This window comes from Gopherus flavomarginatus, chromosome 3 (assembly GCF_025201925.1).
Source record: "Gopherus flavomarginatus isolate rGopFla2 chromosome 3, rGopFla2.mat.asm, whole genome shotgun sequence".
Classification (NCBI taxonomy): domain Eukaryota; kingdom Metazoa; phylum Chordata; order Testudines; family Testudinidae; genus Gopherus; species Gopherus flavomarginatus.
This window is the reverse complement of record NC_066619.1, coordinates 96,011,347-96,032,689: the sequence shown is the minus strand read 5'-3', so window position 1 is coordinate 96,032,689 and position 21,343 is coordinate 96,011,347. Positions and strand designations below refer to the sequence as shown.

General features: G+C 46.7%; 1 protein-coding gene across 1 annotated transcript in view; it reads right to left on the bottom strand.

Moving 5' to 3' along the window:
* Nucleotides 1–19,226, bottom strand: part of PGM5 (phosphoglucomutase 5) — a 129,826-nt gene extending 110,600 nt beyond the window's left edge. The window contains exons 1-2 of the mRNA XM_050944285.1: nt 18,629–19,226; nt 2,937–3,099 (exon numbers count right to left, since the gene is read on the bottom strand). Coding sequence (XP_050800242.1) covers nt 2,937–3,099; nt 18,629–18,889 — 424 coding nt within the window. The 5' untranslated portion in view covers nt 18,890–19,226. The remainder of the gene's footprint in view (nt 1–2,936; nt 3,100–18,628) is intronic.
* Nucleotides 19,227–21,343: the final 2,117 nt, after the last annotated feature.

Here is a 21,343-nt window from a genome sequence, read left to right as displayed (position 1 = left end):
TCCTAAATCACTCTTGATAGATGGGTGTCTAGTCTAGTGATAATATTTTCAGCTAAAGTGATCCCACAGCCTCCCCTGGCAGCTTGCTTTCCTGCCTAACTGTTCTCATAGTTAGAAAGTTTTTCTTAATACTTAACCTATATTTTCCCAGCTGCAGCTTAAGCCTATTACTCTTTATTATGCCCTTGTTGACTAATGAGAATAATTGGTCTGTCTCATTTGTTCTTGAGGACAGCTTTATTTTTAAAGCTTAATAAGCTATATGGATTTTGCTTAAAATATCAAAGCAGGCAAAAGAAAAAAACTTCAACTGTTACACATCTGTTAGGCAGATTCTGGAGGGAGGGGATTTAAGTTTGCTGAGACAGTGTGCTCAGCGGTTAAGGCATGAGACTTTTGCACTTTAGTCCTGACTCTCCTACTGACTTGACATCTGATGTTAGGCAAGCTACTTAACCTCTCTGGGATTCAGACATGGGCTACGCAAAAAGTTGCACTGGTTTAGCAGCACACCTTTAGTGTGATGCAATTGATGCAGCTACTGTCCATAGAAAAGCCCTAAGTTTCTCTACTTCCAACATGAAGATAATACATAGAGCTGGGTAAACATCTGATATTTTGGCTTGCTGACAGTTAAATAAATAAATAAAAATGTGTTTCAGGTCAAATTAAATGTTTCATTCAAACTGACACAAACATTTCATTTTGATCTTGAGCATTTTTAAAAGTTGTGGGGGTTTTATAATAAAATTGACTAAACAAGAAGTTGTTTCAAATTGAAAAGTCAAAATGCTGACGTTCGCAAATGTTGAAACAAAACATTTTGACTTTTTCAGAATTTTTCTCTTTTTTTGGATACAAACAGAAATTCATGAATCATTTCGGTGTCACCGAATCCGCATTTCTTGCCAACAAATTTCAGTTGAAAATTTTGCTCAGTTCTAATAACAGCATTCACTTTTGTAAAGGACATGAGATTTTTCAGATGAAAAAGCACTATAAAGTGCAAAGTATTATTAATCATTATTATGATGTGTTATGGAAGTATAAAACAAAGTAATAATATGATCTTTACAGGTGAATTTCCACGCTTAAGAAAATGAGGGACTAGACTGATTGTACTAGCTAAAGTTTCATTTCTTGTCTACACACAAATTATGTCACTTTAACTGTACCGGTGTATTTAAAGCAGTACAGCCCTGTGCTTCTACCAAAATAGTTTGTTCCCATACAGGAAGACAAGGGCACAGTCCCTTAGCTGCTTTTGAAACTCCCAACCTTAAAGCAAATGCCAAGATATATATGATGGAAATGTGAGTAGAACAGGACTTTATAATGTTAAGTTCCATAAAGTGGGTGATAGCTCACCTGGAGCAAGGTGTCAAAGGCTGCAAGTTTTCACTAGTCTTCTAATAAGAAATTAAAGTTAAACTCAAAGAATTGGCCACCTGGCCCTTTAAATTTCAAAACAAAACACCTAGTTTGTTGCACCACTTAAATGAAGATGCAGTCTGATGGTTAGGCCCCAGCCCAGACCCAGGCCTCGGGCTTTGGTTTAGGACTGAGATTTTCATCTCCTGCCACAGATTCACCCACCACCTCCCTTTGATAATGTGTTCTTAATTTGATTAAGTGTTCTTAATTTGATCTGGTGGTTGTGTCCTCCTCCCAGCCCTTCTAGGACTTAGTCTAGAAGGCTGTGTCCTCCTCCCAGCCCTTCTAGGACTTAGTCTTGTTGGTAACCAAGACTGAATGGCTTTTCTAAGCAGGAGGAGTGCAAGGGTGACAAATCCTCCAGCGGGGGGAAGAGTAGACCTGGTACACCCTATCACATGGGCCCTACCAAATTCACGGTCCATTTTGGTCAATTTCACAGTCATAGGATTTAAAAATAATAAATTTCATGATTTAAGCTACTTAAATCTGAAATTTCACAGTGTTGTAATTGTAGGGATCCTGACCCAAAAAGAAGATGTGGGGTGGAGTTGCAAGGTTACTGTAGGAGGGTTACGATACTGTTACCCTTACTTCTGTGCTGCTGTTAGCAGCAGCGCTGCCTTCAGAGCTGGGCAGCTGGAGAGCAACAGCTGCTGGCCAGGAGCCCAGCTCTGAAGGCAGAGCCACCGCCAGCAGCAGCACAGAAGTAAGGATGGCAAGGTGTAGTATTGCCACCCTTAACTTCTGCGCTGCTGCCTGCAGAGCTGGGCCCTCGGTCAACAGCCGCCACTCTCTGGCTGCCCAGAAAGCAGCAGTGCAGAAGTAAGGGTGGCATGATATGGTATTGCCACCCTTACTTCTGCAGTGTTGCTGGCGGGGCACTGCCTTCAGAGCGGGGCACCCGACCAACAGCTGCTGCTCTCCAGCTGCTCAGCTCTGAAGACAGCACAGAAGTAATGGTAGCAATATTGCAACCCCCCTAAAACAACCTAGCGACCCCCTGCAACTCCCTTTTGGGTCAGGACTCCCAATTTGAGAAATACTGATTTCCTCTGTGAAATCTGTATAATATATGGTAAAAGCACACAAAAGACCAGATTTTACAGAGGATACCAGATTTCATTGTCCGTGATGCGTTTTTTATGGCCATGAATTTGGTAGGGCCCTACCTATCACACATCCACTGACACAGACTAAATACAGTCTAAAAAACAGGAGGACAAATCCAGCAGCCCTTCTGTATATAGAACACCTATTGACTTCAGAGGGAGCTGAACTAACTGAGAGGTGTAGGTTCAGGGCATATCAGATTTTTTTTTCATATAAAAATATATATAAACAAAACCTCTCTTAATATTGAAAACTATTTAGCATTCTACTAACACTGAAAAATCCATATAACAGGAAAACATAAATAGTTATAACCATCTGGCTATCCTTATCAACCTATATCTACCTTTCTGAGATACAGTGATATAATGTGTTATAAAAACACTTACCTCCATTAGAAACATTAAACTTGACTCCAAATTCTCCTCCAGGTCCTCCAGGACTGTGACTAGCTGTCAGAATAATTCCGCCAGCTGCTTTGATCTTTCGGATAATACATGAAACAGCAGGTGTGGATAAGATGCCATTCTGGCCAATAACCAGTCTTCCAATCTAAATGAACCAGAAAAATAAGTCTAATTACATTTGAGTGATGCTGGCATTTCATCTCTGAATGTTACCAACTTGCTAAATAATTATACCTATATATAATATATAGAAACATGGCTCAATTCCCAATGTGGCTGGAAGCCCAAGACCTATAACGCCAGTATTTAAGCTATCTCTGGAACAACTACTGTGTAACTAAGAATTCTAGGAGTTAATCTGTTAGACCTCTGCTGATGACAGACAATGTTTTGAATTTTATAGTGTGAAGTAGCCATATGTGGTCAAACTGGCTACTCCTCATAAACAAATATTTCTTACAAAGATACAAATTACATTAATATATGGCAGGACTGAATTTGACCTTAACCTTAAAAAACAAAAAATGTAACCCTCAGGAACAATTCATTAACTTCACCTGTGCAATTTGCTGAAATACTTAATTAACTTACACAAATTGTAAAGCATTTTGGCACCAACTATTTCATTATTTAGATAGCATACTTATACCTAAACATACACAAATTAGACTTTTTAGACACTATTGGCCAAATTCTGCTTTCATTTACACAGCTGGGAAGCAGGAGGAACTCCACTGAAGTCAATGAGCAGGATTGGTTCTAGAGTAGACAGTAAAGCAGGAGGACCCAAGCTTTGGAGGGTCACACAGGCCATTTGCTAAGAACAATATTTAGGCCCCAGGCCTGCTATTGGATACTGTAGCGAGGCGGTGTGGCTCCCCTCCTCCCCAGGGAGGATCGAGCCCCGTCAGACGCCAAAAGGGGCGGGACCACTGAGCAGTAGTCCTGCCCCTCAGAGGGTCAGGAGGCGCCCCGGAAGTATAAAAGCAGGCCCTCAGCCCTCAGTTGGAGCCCTGCCGCCGTTGGGAGTGGACCTGCTAGAGGGTGCTCCTGACTGGGAAGCTGCGCAGGCCCAGGGCCGTTGCCCTGACTAGTCAGAACTTCCCTGCTATGCCGAGGAGCTGCCGGAGCTGCCCCTGCCCGCTATGACGAGGAGCTGCCGGAGCTGCCCCGCGCCCGCTACGCCGAGGAGCTGCCGGAGCTGCCCCGCGCCCGCTACGCCGAGGAGCTGCCGGAGCTGCCCCGCGCCCGCTACGCCGAGGAGCTGCCGGAGCTGCCCCGCGCCCGCTACGCCGAGGAGCTGCCGGAGCTGCCTCGTCCCTGCTACTACCCCGAGGAACCCCCGGACCAGGCCTGGCCGGACTTTCCTGAGGTACTACCAGATCTACCGCCCAGCCCTGGCCGGGAGGAGCCCATGCTACTAAGCTTCCCAGGGACTGATAGCCCCGATCAGGTAGGACCAGAGGGGGAGATAGGAAGTAGCCCAGGGGCAGCTGACCCCAGTCAGACTGGAAGTATGCCGGAACCCACGTCAGTGTGTTTGGTCAGGATTCCCCACTGACCGTTAACAGCGTTAACCGCTGCTAGGGCCCCGGGCTGGAACGCAGTGGAGTGGGAGGGCCTGCGTTCCCCCTGCCACCCCTTCAAGGGTGGCAGAATACCCTCTCCCCGGCCCAAGGAGGCCATCAATGCCTGAACTGATAACTGCTTGGCCCTGAGTCACAAGGGTCTGAGCTAGTGTCCCTGTGGGTTTGGTGCCCTGCCCGAACCAAGGGCTGGGCCCCCTTTGACTGTGCCCTTGTTCGGTCCTGCCTACAGGGTCTGAGCTGCCTGAGCTGATAACTGCTTGGCCCTGAGTCACAAGGGTCAGAGCTAGTGTCCCTGTGGGTTTGGTGCCCCGCCCAAACCAAGGGCTGGGCCCCCTTTGACTGTGCTCTTGTTCGGTCCTGCCTACAGGGTCCGAGCTGCCCAAACTGTTGACCGCTCAACCTCGAGGGCAGAGGCCCTCAGACAACGCGTAGCGAGGCGGTGTGGCTCCCCTCCTCCCCAGGGAGGGTCGAGCCCCGGCCACACACCGTCACAGATACACATAGGCAGAACTATGCACCTACACAGAGCCCCACGGAAATCAATGGGGCCTCACACAAGTGCAAAGGACAACTTTGTGGATCCGATTGCAGGGCTAGGGCTTTAATTAGCATAATCAAGAGCAAATAGCAACTGCCTTTCACAGAGTGGCCTTTCAGCTGGGTCAAGATCGCTGCATGCTAGCGCCTACAGTCTCTGTGAGTCATACCTCTATATCTAAGATAAGGACACCAATGTCCTGGCTGTAGAACACTGTGACCTGCATTTGGCCTGCAGGGTCACTCTTTGGCTAGTCCTGCTGAAAAAAAAAAGTGTGAACCCCAAGCTACATTTGAACACAAGAAGTTCCTGTCCATTCTTAAAATACAGCAACTTTTTAGGGGGCAGTTATTAAACATGGACTCAACACAGTCAGTATTAAGTGAAAATCCACCCCAAGGTTACAATTTCAAAAACCTTATTCTCATCCCTAGATGGACGCTACAGTTTCACCTCAATATAAATATAATCCAGGAATCAATCATAAATATATGTACAGGCATTTTATAAAAGAGTTCTAGTCAACGGGAAACAGGCAGATGATAAAACCAGTGGGAGACTTTAATGTCACAGATGAATAATGAGGCATTTGTATGCAGAACATTAAAGAGACGTTGCCAGCTTAATTTTTTTTTTTAAAAACAGACTCATTTTAAAAATGTCAGTCAATGTCTCTTTAAAATAAAAGGTAGTACAGGAGTACAGCTCCCCCTCCCCTGCTAAAAGCAGGAGACCTTTGTCTCCTGTCCCCTTCTCTGGCTTGGGGAAAGTATAGATAACCCATCCTCAGCAGCTGCTGAAATGGGGACTCACCAGGCAGGAAAATGAAGTGTGTGCAACTGAAGTTCCTGGGGCTCCCATCTTTCCTACCAACATGGGAAGCAGCAGCAGCATACAGTGAAGAAGAGATGTCGCTTATCTTGTCTCCTCTATATTAAGATCTGTTCCCTCCCCTTCCCTTCTCTCCCATTCTAAAGGCAGAGAAGGACAGAAGAGGAGACATGCTTCCCTTAGCTTGCCCACCACTCCATGCGGAAAGAACTGTCATGGCCCTGGGTCAGCTCCCTCTCTCCGCATGACAGTCCTCAGTGCGTGCATGCAAGACTGAATTGTGGAGACACAAAGGGGAGAATCTGAGGTATAGTAGGACTGAGTGGTTGAGGAAGGAAGGAGAGTACAGAAGTAGAGCTGGGCGGGAAACAGTTCTCCCATCTCATGAAACATTTTCAGAATTTGGGAAATGTTTCCCATTCTGAATTAGGATGAAAAGTCAACATTTCAAAAATGTTCATGAACCAAAAATCTCGGGGGCAAAATTGGTTCAGATCAATTGAAAAGTTTCATTTCAATAATTTCAAAATCTTTTTATGTTTGAACTGGAAAACCAAATATTTTGATTCAAAAAATGTTAAATCGTACGTTTCAACACTTCTGAACCTTTTTTTAAAAAATTGTGTTGAGAAATTTGTCAAAACTGACCTTTCCTACAAAAAAGTTGCAGTTTTGCTGAATCTGTATTTTTCAGTTTTCCAACCAGATCTATATAGAAGTGCCTAGAGATGAAAAATTGAGAGTGCTACCTATGGAGAGGAATGAAGAAAGTGAAGAACAGAGGGCAGGTGTGATGGAGTGTATGAACCTCACACTGGGTAACCATGGATTAACAGGAGTCATTTAGGCCACTGGAGGAGTATTAGGCGTAATTCGTGATCAAATCAGCTATGGAGGAGCTGGGCTTTCAATAAAGGGAGCAATGAGCAGCAGAGATAAAGCCGGGGAGAGATCCAGGAGAGAGGTAACTGGGAGTTTCCTCTCTTGGGCTAAAGGCAGAGAGGAGCCTGGGAAGCCTGAAGCTGCAACCAAAGGGTCCTGAGCCAGGAGGAAGCCTGGTAGGCAAGGACAGTGAATCCTGGGCCCAAGTGACCATCATGAGTGGGAGTGACCCTCATGGGAGCCAGCAAAACTCAGTGACAGTAAAAGAGACATTTGGAACTGAAGTTTGAGGGTCTGCAGTGAGAGACAAAAGAACTCTGCAGCCACTCGCTAGAAAGCAGGGGGGTAGAAAGTGGAGAGACTTGTGGAAGGCCTGTATGTGAGGAGAATGCCTGAGGAGAGAAGATACAGGATTGGAGCAAGCTCCTGTGGCTGACCCTGACACAAATGGACCTCTGGGGAGAAGCCCTAGAACAGTTGCTTGCTTGTTACAAAGAGCCCAGGAAGAAGCTGAGGAAAAGGCCTAAATAAAGGTTAATGGTAGGAAGGAGTCCAGGGAAGCAGCTGCAAGATGTTTGATAGAGCAGATCTTAGCTATCTGTCCTAGAGTCCCTGGACTAGAACTTAGTGTAGGGGTTGAGCCACTGGTAAAGTGGTGTAAAGCCACCTGACATAAGGGGATAAAGGACAATTCTGAGCCTAGAAAGAAGGATGTGACAACAACTGGATCCAGGATGTGACAACACCTGACACAAGGTCTAGGAATTATTTGTTGGACTTTGGTTTGTTTGACTTTCCATAACCCTCAAAGGTGGGGCCTTAAACATGACCTGGCCACAGGGCCAAGTCACAAGACAAGAGACGACCATAGAACTGGAGCGATGGTCGGCAGGGGAACTAGAGAACATAGAACTGCTACACCAAACCCAGCCACAAGGGAGGCAAGCCATCATGATTTGAGGACTTCAAAACTCAGACATAGGTTAGGGGTTTGTTACAGGAGTGGGTGGGTGAGATTCTGTGGCCTGCATTGTGCAGGAGGTCAGATTAGATGATCCTAATGGTCCCTTCTGACCTTAAAGTCTATGAGTCAGTCTATTCTTCCACAGGAAGTTCTGATGGAAGAAGTGGTAGAAAACTTACTGATAGAGATGAAAAATTAAAGAAGAAAGGTAGACAGACGGGATGGGCAAAAGACTAGGGTTGAAATCCTGGAACCAGATTCACCCCCAAAACATTTGAGAGACATAGTCCAAAACACCGTAACGGTTGCTAGTACTAGTGAGACTTTTCCTCCTGAACAAACCCTGGTTTTAGGTAATGAATCTCAGAAGGTTGTGAGAAAAGTATATGAAGCAATGTTGCTTCTTTTCTATTTTGCTTCTTAAAGGAAAGTTCATGATTAAAAAGGAAATGAAGCTGTCACATCTTTTCAAATCAAAGTTGTGGGCACCATCAAGTCTTTATTCTTCAATAGTATTAGTTAGAGCTGCAATAGTGAACTGTAACTCATGGTATGGTATCAGACACCAGTAAAGCAGGATGGCAAGTCATTTCTATTACAAATGTTGGAAACACTGCATTCCATAGGGAACCTTGCTTCCTGTACTCTGGTCCTGCCTGAAATTCTTTCAACAGAGATCTTTGGTTATATATCACACTGGAAAAAAAAAGTTCCCCAGCTTTTCACTGCCAAGCACTTTGGAATTTTGTATCTTGGAGTATTTGAACTCTCTGAGGAATGTGACAGAGATAATTGGATGCTAATTAAACTTTTGCTACTGGCTGTTGGGTCAGTTATTTGTAGAAGGTGGAAAAACCCTGACTCTCCATTCATTTTGGACACAGTTCAACAGCTGGGACCTTTCAGCTCTGTAAAACCTGTGCAGCTGTACTTTGATAAGGCTTAGAAATTCGCTCACCTAATGTGTGCGTCTGCAGATTATTTTAGCAAAAAACAGATTATGTAAATTGGAATGTTCGACAGCTAAACTAAGCACAAGATACTTTTTTTCAACTCTTACAAGTGGTTTTTCACTGTCCATCACAGCTTTGTGCTTTTAAACTGTTCAGAACATTACATTTGATTAACTGATCTTTCTATTTTGAGATTTGGGATATTAACCTCACATTCCCTCCACAATTTTATGCTGCTGATATTCATGGCGACTGTACATGTTTTTGTTGGGGAAGAGGGAGGCAGCCAAAGAAAAAAGATTTCAAAGTGGTGTTTATTAACTATAGAAAGTCTTCAAAAAGTGTTTTATTCCTTAACAAAATACATATCTATCCTATTAGAACTGGTTGGGGGAAAAAATCCTGCAGAAAATATTGATGAAAACAAATAAAAGCTTTTGTCCCCAAGCAAACAAAATAAAAATCCCAAAATGTGTGCCGTTTTTTAATTTATTTTTTTCAATGTAAAGTCAAAAGTTTCCATGGAAAGCAAACACTATCTGTGAAAATGTTCATTTAGTTAAAATCCCAATTTTCTGTTGAAAACCAGTTTTTCACAGAAACTTGTTTTTAATCAGACATACTGGAGGCAGTATATGTGCATTTAATATGAATATTTGATACTGAATTTTGCATCTGCTCAATAGATGTTTTGAACAATGTGCTTTCTATTCCAGCTTCATGAGATCAGTCCTTCCATACATGGTCCTAAAACTTAATAATTAAAATCAGCCTCCACAAATGTGGAACTTAGTGCAAGTTCTACATATAAACACAGCTGGTCATTTGTGCTATCAGCAAGAGAGTGGGAGGAATAAATAAAGTTGCGTTCTAAACCTTACAGTGAGTGTCATTTGTTATTGGAGTTGCATGAATCGATTTGTTTTTGTGGGATTCTCTTAGATGCTATCAGCCTTTGAATTAACTGCATCACTGCTGGACTCCCCTGCAACTTCTTTCAGATGCAGAATAAAGCACTCTTCTTCCAAGTGTCAACATTTAAAATGCTGTCACTTCACTGCTGATTAACAAACTATAGGGGGCAGTACTAAAAGTACATTTTTTCCAGGCTGGACATTTTAGTTCATTCAATGTGAAATGAAACGGATGTTTCACTAACTGACAGTTGGGGATTTCAAACTGCTTCACAAACACTTTCCATTTTCTATGCATAACTGCTGAAATACAATCCCCCCGAGACAGAACAAGGAAGCTATTTTGCAGGGCAAAATTGCTTCCACTTATTGTGGCCTGATTTTTGACAGATGCTTTTTTTTCCCCTTAGAAAATGGCCAGGTTAAAAAATTTCATCCACCAGAAGACGAGTTGAAACTACCAGAATCTAAATAAACATTTCAGACCAGTTTTAGACCCAGGTTTGTGAGAGGAAAGGCCAGGATTTTTACTGCTACACCTCCTACTTCTTTATTCCACTCAGTACTGTGCAACGAATTATAAGTGGAAATAGAGAAATATTCTGAGTTGGTTTGAATTAGATTCTGTCCTTTTATGGCTTCTTTTCTGTGTGTGAGGCTGCTTATAGAAGGCATGCCACTTCTCTCAAGATCCTTACATCGGTGTTGTCACTTAACCACAACGGCCAAACAACACTGAGGGGTTTGAGAAAATACACAGAATTGCTTGACAGAGTGCAACAAACTTTCTGCTAGCCTCCACAACTCTTTATGTGTGAATATTTCTTTAAAGAACACAGAGGCATGTAGAAAACATATTAAAAATGGGGTTTTTTTTGCATCTCAGCCCCGCCCCGCCCCTTTATTTTAAAAAATAATGAAGCATGTAGAAAGGCTGCCATCTATGGCAATGACTCAATCTTCCAACTACAGCTGTCAGAGATGTGTGCCAGCTTTTAAACAGAGTTGCATATATACAAGCCAAAGGGAGTTGACAGGAATTATACTTCACAAAATGCATGAGAACAAGGCTGAATCTATGGAAGTGTTCAACTATGAATGCATATCTATTGCAGATCAGCATAGATTACATCAACATATATGTCCAGTTCTATATTCCTGAAGAAGTTTTGAGTTTTGAAGTTTTTGTACACAAAACCAAGTTATTTTAATATTAAACAAAGGAAATATATTCAGCATGACTCAGAATGCACAATTAATGTATTACACAGTATGAGCTTTTAATTGCTTTGTCATTTATATGTATTTCTGTTTACCTGACACTGCAGATTCTATTCTCCCATTGAAGTGGATGCTTTAATTCCCATTATTAACATTAATCTGAGTAAATGCCTTGCTCTCAGGAAGTAATACAGGCATGGGTCCTGGAACTATGAGTGCTGCACCCCTGGCTTGAAGTGGTTTCCATCATATATGAGGTTTACAGTTTGGTTCAATGGCTCTCAGCACCCATTATACAGATTGTTCCAGCCTCCCTGAATACAGGGATCTCATTTCTACACTAATGATGTTGAAGTGACTATACAAGTTCTAATAGCTAAATATTTGTGCTGTGTATCAATAATGATCCCCACTGCAAATAACTCATCTCTTGAATCCTTGTATGAAGCTCTGAAGTGCCCCCGTGAAAAGGCCTGAAGGCTGCAAAGAACTAAGCAGCACTTGCATACTAGTCATCCCCATGGAGCCTCTTCACCCAGGTATTTCAGACACACTCACCCCCTATCTTGTCTCAGATGCTGCATGTTTTGCGTCAGAAGCAAACATTAAACTGACTAATTATCTTTAAATAATGGATTCTCAGATTTATTGACCTGACATTTAATAATCTGGTTTGGAAAAGTTAAACTGGTGCTCATTTACCCATTTCTAATTAAAGCACAGATAATACGCCCCTCACATCACTTGATACTGCTATGGCATGAAAAGCGTACCTCTGGCACTCAAAGATTTCAACTGCTGCAAGACTACAATTATTTAAAGTTCTTTATAATACTACACTCTGTATTGTATTCCATATTAGTTTCCTTCATTTTGTATATAGCATCTGCAGCAAGACCAGACTTTTGGCAAACTTAAGGCTGAAAGAATGGCTACCCTAACAAATACTTTGCCAGATTACTTTTAAGCATTGCTGCCACATGCAGCTGTGCATTTTCAGACGATACAGTAGATTAACATGGAGTCACTTTTTTTTTTATTCTCCCAGTAATCTCTCACATGCTTCAGTCAATTAAGCTTGAAAACACATGAAGCAAGTAGATTATGTCCCGAACACTGTGGATCTCTGCTTTCATATCCTTTACTATGGCCTCCCCTGTTTTTGTGTGGCCGAGCAGCATGCTATGAGGGACAGAGACAGTATTAGTTATTTATACAGTACCAGCAGGGTTTACGTGGAAGAGAATGGAAAATACAAACAATGTTGTATTAAAAGGACAACTGGAAACTACCCAAGGCAGCAGGCAAGCAAGTTAAACTGCTAAACTCAAGCATTACTAAGTGTGGCAGTACATCCCTCTCTGTGGAACACTGCTATGCAATACGGGGGGGTTGAGGGGGGAAAACATGAACTGCACTGCAGGGTTCCTATCTGCCCAGTGAGACCCAGTGATCCTATTTGTAAACTTAAACCTACCATATACTCTGAATCAGGAACTGGCCAACCATCAGCTGTTCACATCACAATAGATGGGGGGTAGGTGACTTTCACCCTGGTTCTTTCTGACTTTAGGACACCAGCACAAAATCATTGCAGTGCTGAGCAGGAAAGCAAGATCATGCCTAAGGTGGTTCTCCTACCTCATAGCACTGTAAAGACTGCTTCTTTCACATGGCTATTGAGGCAGTAAGCAGGTGCAGAAAGCGGGACATGATTCTCTCTGCTCCTGCAATGGCTTTTATGGCCAAATCACAGCATCCTGGTTCTGTTGGGTCTCTTTTCCCAAAATCCAGCCCATCAGCCAGGTATTGTTGCAGGATGTGATTACTACCGGTCCCATATGGGCCTTCCACATGCAGCTCAAGAGCACAACCAGCAGCTAACCACTGCAGGCTAAGGCTAATCCATCCCTACTCTGGTCGCACATAATTCAGAATCAAACGAAGTATACTTTGGCTACCATGCTGAGCGAGCCAGATTGTGGCTGCCCTGTTGTGGGGCCCACAGATGGAATGCTGGGTGACTCACAAAACAAGAACAAGGGGGCATCCAGGCCACTGAATGACAACACATTTAAAGCTGATAAAAGAAAATCTTTTATTATTTTTACATACCAGAAGCATGATTTACCATAGGACTGGCTGTGCCTCCTCCATGGTAGAGATGCAAGCTGAGTTTGACAGCACAATTTGGCCATCACCCTCCTGGAACTCTGGCTTGGGTAAAGGCTCTGAATACAATTTAGTCAAGGCATCCCTAGGTTTCCTTTGATCCTTCTCAGGGGGCAGCTTACGTCTCTCCCTGCAACACCAGTGTCTCTCCTTTGAGAGAATTCCTTCTCTCCCAAGGAGGGGGCTCTTCTGCCTTCAGGAGTGATCCCCTTTCTCTCCCCTACTTTCATGGCTAATAACACAAGGAGTTATCCAAGCTGGTATGATGATAAATTAGCTATGTCCCCAGGAAGGTTAAGATACTTTACCAGCAGACGTATTTTCACTGTAAAAGTATACAACATATTGTTAGTATTAGCTCAAAAATCTAAAGTAATTAAGCTTTCTGTGATATTCGAAGGAGGTGAAGAGTTATTGTGTGTGGAGGCAGGAAGGTATCTGAATGTCAGTGTAGCCTTACCTGTTGGTCTCCTGGAGTTGTAATGACTGCATTGTCAGTGAATGTACCAGAGTAACCTTATATCTAAGGGTTTGTGTGGGAATCGTGAAGAGAAATTTGCCCCCTGACAAACACAACTTGGAGTGACACTAACAGAGTAAACTGTGTCTGGCAAAACTCAGGGCCGCTGGGGGGGGGCAAGTGGGGCAATTTGCCCCAGGCCCCGCAGGGGTCCCCACGAGAGTTTTTCGGGGCCCCTGGAGCGGGACCCTTCACTCGCTCCGAGGGCCCCGGAAAACTCTCGTGGGGTCCAGGCCCCTGGAGCTTCTTCCGCTCCCAGTCTTCGCCGGCGGGGGGTCCTTCGGCGGTAATTCGGAAGCGGGGGTCCTTCCGCTCCGGGACCCGCCGCTCAAGTGCCCCAAAGACCTGTGGTGGGGGCCCCCCACCGCCGAATTACCACCGAAGCGGGACCCGCTGCTGAAGTGCAGCCGGGTCTTTGGCGGTAATTCGGCGGCGGGGAGCCCCTGCCGCGGGTCTTCGGGGCATTTGGGCAGCGGGTCCCGGAGCGGAAGGACCCCCCGCCGCCGAACTGCCGCCGAAATGGGGGGCCCCCACCGCAGAAGACCCCAGGCTCCCGGAATCCTCTGGGGGGCCCTGGCAAAACTTCGCATAATTCAGCAGGGGGAGCTCTGCTCCAACAAAGCACAGAAAGTTTGTCAAATTGACCTGGTAAGAATGGCCAGTGAAGGCCCAAAAGGAGTGCTGGGGTGCGAAAGGGAGGGCAAAATGGGGAATGTGACAGGGAGACTGAAGGGATGGGAGAGAAATAGGCAGGGATACAGGCGTAGGCGCTGACTTCCCCTCTGCCCAGTGAGAGCTCGATCCTCCCCCACCCTTGGCCCTGCCCCTGCCCCGCCTCTTCTGCGCTTCCTCCCCTGAGCGCGCTGTGTCCCCACTCCTCCTCCTCCCTCCTGGAAAGTCCTAAGTGCCGCCAAACAGCTGTTGGCAGCGGGGGGCAGGGGGAAGCACTGGGTGGGAGGGAGAGGGAGGAGTGGAGATGCAGTGTGATCGGGTGGAGGGGCTTGGCTGCCAGGGGTGCAGAGCACCTGCTAATTTTTCCCTGTGGGTGCTCCTCCAGTAAGCTCTTTACACATAATACCTATCTGTTTCAAAATCTCTCTCGTCTATCAGCTCCTGATTGCTAATCTCATTTCTAAAATATGTTTTCACCAAAATAACTTTTAAATGTTAACGTCACATCAGAGATATGGTAAAGATGAATTACTGGCTACAATTTGAAATGTGTACAACTTTTACTTTCAAAGTTAAAAGAACCCAAAGAAAGGACTGAAAAACAGGTTTAAATTTTTCATAATGTTTTCTCTTTAAAAATTAGTAAATTACTACTAAAGATTACATAGAAAATTAAACTCTCTCGAAGAGTTATTGTGACAAATTTGGAGAGTTCATAAATCATAATATAAAATAGAGGGATTTTGGTCCTGCTTTAAGTGGAAATTTCAAGGCAACATTAATTATGGCTACATAACCGATATTTCCAGAATAAATATATGTACCCATTTGTACATGTGAAAGAATTCATCAGAAGAATTGATCATCTTATGCTTCTCTGAGATTTTTAACAGTGGAGCAGAATGTACTGCAAGCAACTGAAGCACTAGTCAATATAAATAATTTGTTTGCCACTCTTGTCTTTTTCCCATACATTTAGGTCTAAAAACAATAGAGAAGAAATTATTTTCATGGTGATATACACATAGCACAAGGTCAAAACATATAAGTGCTCTCACTGTGAAAAATAAAACTTACTTCACTTTCGCATTCTTGAAAAATATCCATCCTGCAATAAGTATAAACTTGATATACAAATACTGAATCTTCAGTCATTCCACAGGGTTCAATTTTCTCATGCAGAGTCAAAAAGCATTTCTCAGCTTCCCTACCAACTTCAGTCTAAAATAAGGAGTCAAAGAGCATAACACTGCTTCTGTGGATTTTCAGGATCACCCTGGTTATACATAAAAAAATCTCTACTTTGTTGAAGTCTCACGGCACATCCTTAAGGGCATATCAAACCGCATTAGGCATATAGCTCAGGCATTAGATACGCATATGAAAGGTCAGATTAAAAGTAACAATCCTTTACATTTTTAGTATCTATTCAATACCACCCACATCTAAAAGCATTTTCCCTCTTCTTACATGATGTCTCTAATTCTGACTGCTCCTTTTACTCATTACCACTTGCCTGTGATATTAGATTAAAAGTTCTTTGAGGCACGGACCACCTTTTCATTGTACATATTACAGTATCTAGCACAATGGGCCTTGATCTCTGAGTGGCACAACTGAGGGCTACCACAATACAATTAAAATACTAATAAATACAAATTCCTTCTGGATTGAGATGAAGAGCCAAATACAACTGAAACATTTTCCTCTTAGTTTTAAATAATCTGTTTTATCGCCAGCACATAAAATATAAAAATCCACAACAAAATAAAAAACAACATTTAGAGACAAAGAAAGCAATTCACGCTCATCAGACCATCTGTGATAAATCAGAGGAAATTACTGCCTTTGATAAGTGGGTTTATGGGCATGTCTCTGCATCTTTGTTACTAACATAGTAAATTACAGTTAAAATTAAAGCTAACCCCATAAAGTCATGACACTACATTTTGTCATTCTGAGATAAAAATCTAAGAGAAATAACAAGGAGACGTGCAGAAAGGGGGCTTTTAAACATGGAAAAGGGGGATGAGAAATATGGCTCGGATCTTTGACAAGAAGGAAGGAAACGTGGGTGTAACATGTGAAGGGTGTGGGAGAAGGGTGACCATGGATGGGCAACAGATGTGTAGGGAGAAACAAGTGTTGATGCAATCGGTGCAGTAGTGGGGAGAAGAGTGTAGTGGGTGGAGGGGTGCTAAAGAGGGAGGAGTGGTTTCAGAAAGGGAAGAACGTGGGTGCAATGGGTGGCAGGGCAGACAAGGGAGAGAATGGGCAGATACAGCATGTGAATAAGAGGGAAAGAATGGAGGGTTAGAGTAGGGAGGTGAGGATGAGAAGTGAGAGGAGGAAATCATGGATGAGTGCAGACAGGGAGGGGAAAAGGAGAGTGAGGCTGATGGATGAAGGCAGGGAATAAGAGAATAAGGTAATGTTTGAAGGAGCAAAAGAAGATATAGCGATGTATGTGGATGGGCATAGGGATGACAGTGGAAACACTGCAGTTGGGGAATGGTCTTGGTGGATGGGCACAGAGAAAATGGGGGTTCAGTAGGTAGGGTTGCCAATTCCTGGAGATTTAATCACATGACAATCTATAATAAAAGATTAATCTTTAATTCCTGGAGACTCCAGGCCAATTCTGGAGGGTTGGCAACCCTAGCAGTAAATGGAGGGATTAGATAGATTTGTGGCAGTGTGTGCGTGATACAGCACACTGCCACCATAGGTGCCAGAACTAGGGGTGCTGGGGATGCTGCAGTACCCCCTACCTTGAAGTGGTTTCCATTATATACACACACAGTTTACAGTTTGGTTTAATGGCTCTCAACACCCCGCACTGTACAAGTTGTTCCAGGACCCCTGACTGCATGTGATGGGGGATGCAGTGGATGGGGGATGCAGTGAACAGACAAGGGGAGCAGTGGGCACAAGGGTAGCCCTAGAGCTGCAGTGGGCAGGTGGGGGAGCAGACAGCACAGGATTGTGGATGGTGGGGAGGTGGAGTACCCCGGGCTGCACAGGATGGCTGTGGGAAGTAGAGGACATGGAGATGCAAAAGGTGCAGTGGGTACATGAGGGACAGAGGTCATGGGGCTGCAAAGAGGGCAAGGGACTGCAGTGTGGAGGTGACATGAGGAAATGGAGGGCATAGGGGTGCAGTGGATTGATGTGGGAGCAAAAGACATGGGTTTGTTGTTGGTGGATGAGTGCAGGAGAGGCCACAGAAGGGAATGGAGGGAGCTCATAAGCTGCAGGGGATGCAGAGGGCATGGACTTGCAATGGCAGAATCAGGGCACTGAGGGCATGATTACTCGATGGATGGGTGGATAGTGGGGAGCAGAGGGTACAGGGCTGCAGTGGGTGAGTGCCTAGTGGAGAGCAGAAGGCATAAGGGTGCAGTGGGTGGATAGGGGCATGATTGGTGGTGCAAATGGCACAAGGGTGGACTAGGGCAGGGAGAGGCAGAGGCCATAGGGCGGTAGCAAGTAGGTGGATAGTGGGAAGCAGAGGACCCAAGGACTCAGTGGCAGAATGGGGAAGAACTGGGTGGGTAGGGGGGCGCAGAAAGCGAGTACAGGAGAACAGTGGGTGGGTGTGGGGGATGCAGAGGGTACACAGGGCATGGGGCAATGGGGTCTTGAGGGCAGAGTGCGCTAAGGGCACAGGAGGCAATGAGGGCATGCAGGAGGGGGGTGCTGAGGCCCCAGAGGAGCAGAGGGCACAGGGGCAATGGGTGGGGGGGGGGGTACAGAGAGCACAGAGGGAAGAAATGAGGGGATGCAGAGACAGGGTGCTGAGGCCCCAGGGGAGCAGAGGGCACAAGGGCAATGGGTGGGTGCTGCTTACAGCCCAGGGAGCAGTGAGGGAATGCAGAGAGGGTGCTCAGGGCCCAGGGGAGCAGAGAGGGAAATGGGTGGGGGATGCAGAGTGCACAGGGGAGCAGTGAGGGGATGCAGAGGGCCCAGGGCAGCAGAGGGGCAATGGGTGGGGGGTGCAGAATGCACGGGGGGGGGCAATGAAGGGATGCGGGGGGGTGCTGAGGCCCCAGGTGGATCAGAGGGGCAATGGGTGGGGGGTGCCGAGCGCAATGGGGGCCTGTAAGGGGATGATCCCCGGGGAGGGGGGTGCTGAGGCCCTAGGTGGATCAGAGGGGCAATGGGTGGGGGGTGCCAAGCGCAATGGGGGCCTGTTAGGGGATGTTCCCGGGGGGGGGTGCTGAGGCCCCAGGTGGATCAGAGGGGCAATGGGTGGGGGGTGCCGAGCGCAATGGGGGCCTGTAAGGGGATGATCCCCGGGGGGGGTGCTGAGACCCTAGGTGGATCAGAGGGGCAATGGGTGGGGGGTGCCGAGCGCAGTGTGGGGGCGGTTCGTGCGGGGGTGCCGAGGGCTGGGAGCTGCAGCTCGGCTGGCTCACCCCGTTGGCCGCGGCCATCTGCACGACGATCTCGGTGGCGGTCCGGCTGAAGTACCTGCCGTCGCTCCCCACCACCATGGTGCAGCCCTGGCGGTCGCGCAGGTCGATGGAGGAGAGCAGGCTCTGCACGAAGTTGGGCAGGTAGTTGCGCTGGCTCTCGAAGAGCCCCGTGGGCCGCCGCAGCCCCCCGCCGCCCGTCGGCTTCTGGTCCTGGTAGGGGGCGGTCTGCACCGTGAGCACCGGGATGGGGCTCCCCTCCATCGCTGCCGCGGCCGCCCCCCCCAGCGGCTCCCAGTCCCCTCGCGTCTGCACGGAACCGGCCGCCGAGGGTTAATCCAGCCCCTCGGCCACCTGCCTCCGGAACGGGGCTCGCCTCGCCTTGCCTCGGCAGCGAGCGCCGCCCCAGCCGCCTTGGGCTCGCCCTGCCCCGGCCCGAGCTCGGCGGACTCTCGCCTCAAACACTGCTCGGGAAACTTAGCCGGGAGCAGAGGAGACCCCGGGCCTCCTCCCTCCGCTGCGCGCTGGCGGCGAACTGGCTCCTCCTTTTGAACAAGGACACCAGGGGCCTGCCAGAGCCTTGCCCCAGCCCAAAATAACCCTGGACAGAGAAGCTGAGAATTGTTTTCCCCTGCCAGATCTGTAACTGGAGGCGCGGGGTGGGGAGGGGGGGTCTGAGCGTCACGCATTTGTTCCAGGGGATCACGTACTGTCAGCCCTGGAGCTTTTCCTTCTTGCACACTGCAACCCCAACCCCTGGTGGCTCAGAAATCGCAGCAGCTGAACAGCTGGGGATTTCAAGCACATGCTGCAGCGCTGTGCTAGACCAGTAATAATGGAATGACAATTTTCACTTCTGCGGCACCTCCCATCTGAGAATCTCACCGGGCTTCACAAATATTAATGAGGGAGTCTCACTAGACCCAGGAGAGCTCGGGAAAAGACAGCTAGGGAAACTGGGGAATAGACGGTCTCCAAGGCAGCCTACGGGAGATTCAAGAACGTAAGGGTAGTACGAAATCAAATCCTGTGCCCCCTGCTTAATTTGTGATGAAATAGGTGCTGGGGCTCAAACAAGTTTTTTCCCCCATGCATCAAGCCCGGAGAGTTGATGCAGCAGAGGTGCCAGGGGTATGAACTGCCAAGCCTAAAGGAGATAGGGCACTGCCTGTGACTTTACTACAATGCCATCCTAGCACACAGACTCTCAAAAGGGGACATTTCATAGAGGTCTGCTGCACTGACCCTCAACCACCCATGATACTAAACCCAGGGAAATTGAATGGATTTCTATTTTAATAATTCCATTGCTGAGCAATAGTTTGGTATAGGGACAACCACTTGATCTACCTGTCTGAGGTTTCCCATTTAGAAAATTGAGGTCACTTTCTCACAAGGATGTTGTGAGGACTGGTGAATTCATAGGTATAGAGTACTTTGAAGAGTAATCAATGAGAATAAAAACACATGAGTTTTAAAGGCTAGGCAGAGCTGGTAACGAACAGTTAAGATTGACTTAAACCAGGTGTGGACAAACTACGGCCCCGGGGGGCCACATCCGATCCTCCAGGCATTTTAATCTGCCCCTCAAGTTCCTGCCGGGAAGTGGGGTCCAGGGCTTATCCTGCTCCGGTGCTCCAGCCAGGGAGTGGAGTCAGGGTCTTGCTTCACTCCGCACAGCTCCCGGAAGCAGTAGTACGTTCCCCCTCCGGCTCCTATCTGGGGCAGCCAGGGGGCTCCGCCAGGGCCGGTGCAAGGATGTTTCGCGCCCTAGGCAAAACCTCCACTTTGCGCCCTCCCCCCCGCTGTGCCCCCGCCCTGAGGCGCCCCCTCCCACGGCAGCTCCCCACCCCGCACCCTCCGCCCTGAGGTACACCCCGCAGCCCCAGCTCCCTCTACCTAAATGCCGGCGGCGACCGGGGCAGCCGAAGATCCGGCTGCCACGATTGCTGCCGAAGAAAATGGCGCCCCCCAAATCCTAGCGGCCTAGGCGACCGCCTAGGTCGCCTAAATGGTTGCACCAGACCTGGGAGCTGCCCAATGTGCTGCAGTGCCAGGGGACTAGCAGAATGGGTAAGGAGAAAAGGAGGGTAGAGGGGAGAGCCACCAAGAAGTAGGCTGAGGTGGGTGAGGATAGGTGCAGAGCCAGGAACAGGAAGTTGAGGAGTGGGTAGTTAGAGAGACATTGTGTGTGTGTGGGAGGGGGAGTAGTGTATAAAGATCTAGACAAAAAGCAGCATACATTTAAAACAAACCATGCCAGATACTAAAGAGGCTAGTCTCAAGTGTTTGTATAACTCAGGGATATACTGGCCTTTTGCTTAGAGTCCAATCTCAGTTTTATGGTTAGCATGGCACTTATATAGCATTTTAATCCATAGATATCATCTCAAACTGTTTTGCCAGGGACAGTAAATATCATTATCAGCATTTTTACAGGTGGGGAAAATGAGGCACAAAGAGGCACTATGACTTGCTCAAGGCCACCCAGCAGATTGGTGGTAGAGCTGGGGCTAGATCCTAGGTTTCCCAAGTTCCCCTCTTCTGCCCTACCTGCAGTACCAAGCTGCTTCCTGTGGTGTCCATGGTTGGAAAGACCTGGAGGTCATTAATCCTGGTGCAGGGAGTGGAGGGTTACAAACAGGTGTCAGGGGGGCATGACCCGGCCCTTTCCATCTGTCTCAATGGGAGGAGGGTTCTAGTATGGAAAAAACTGAG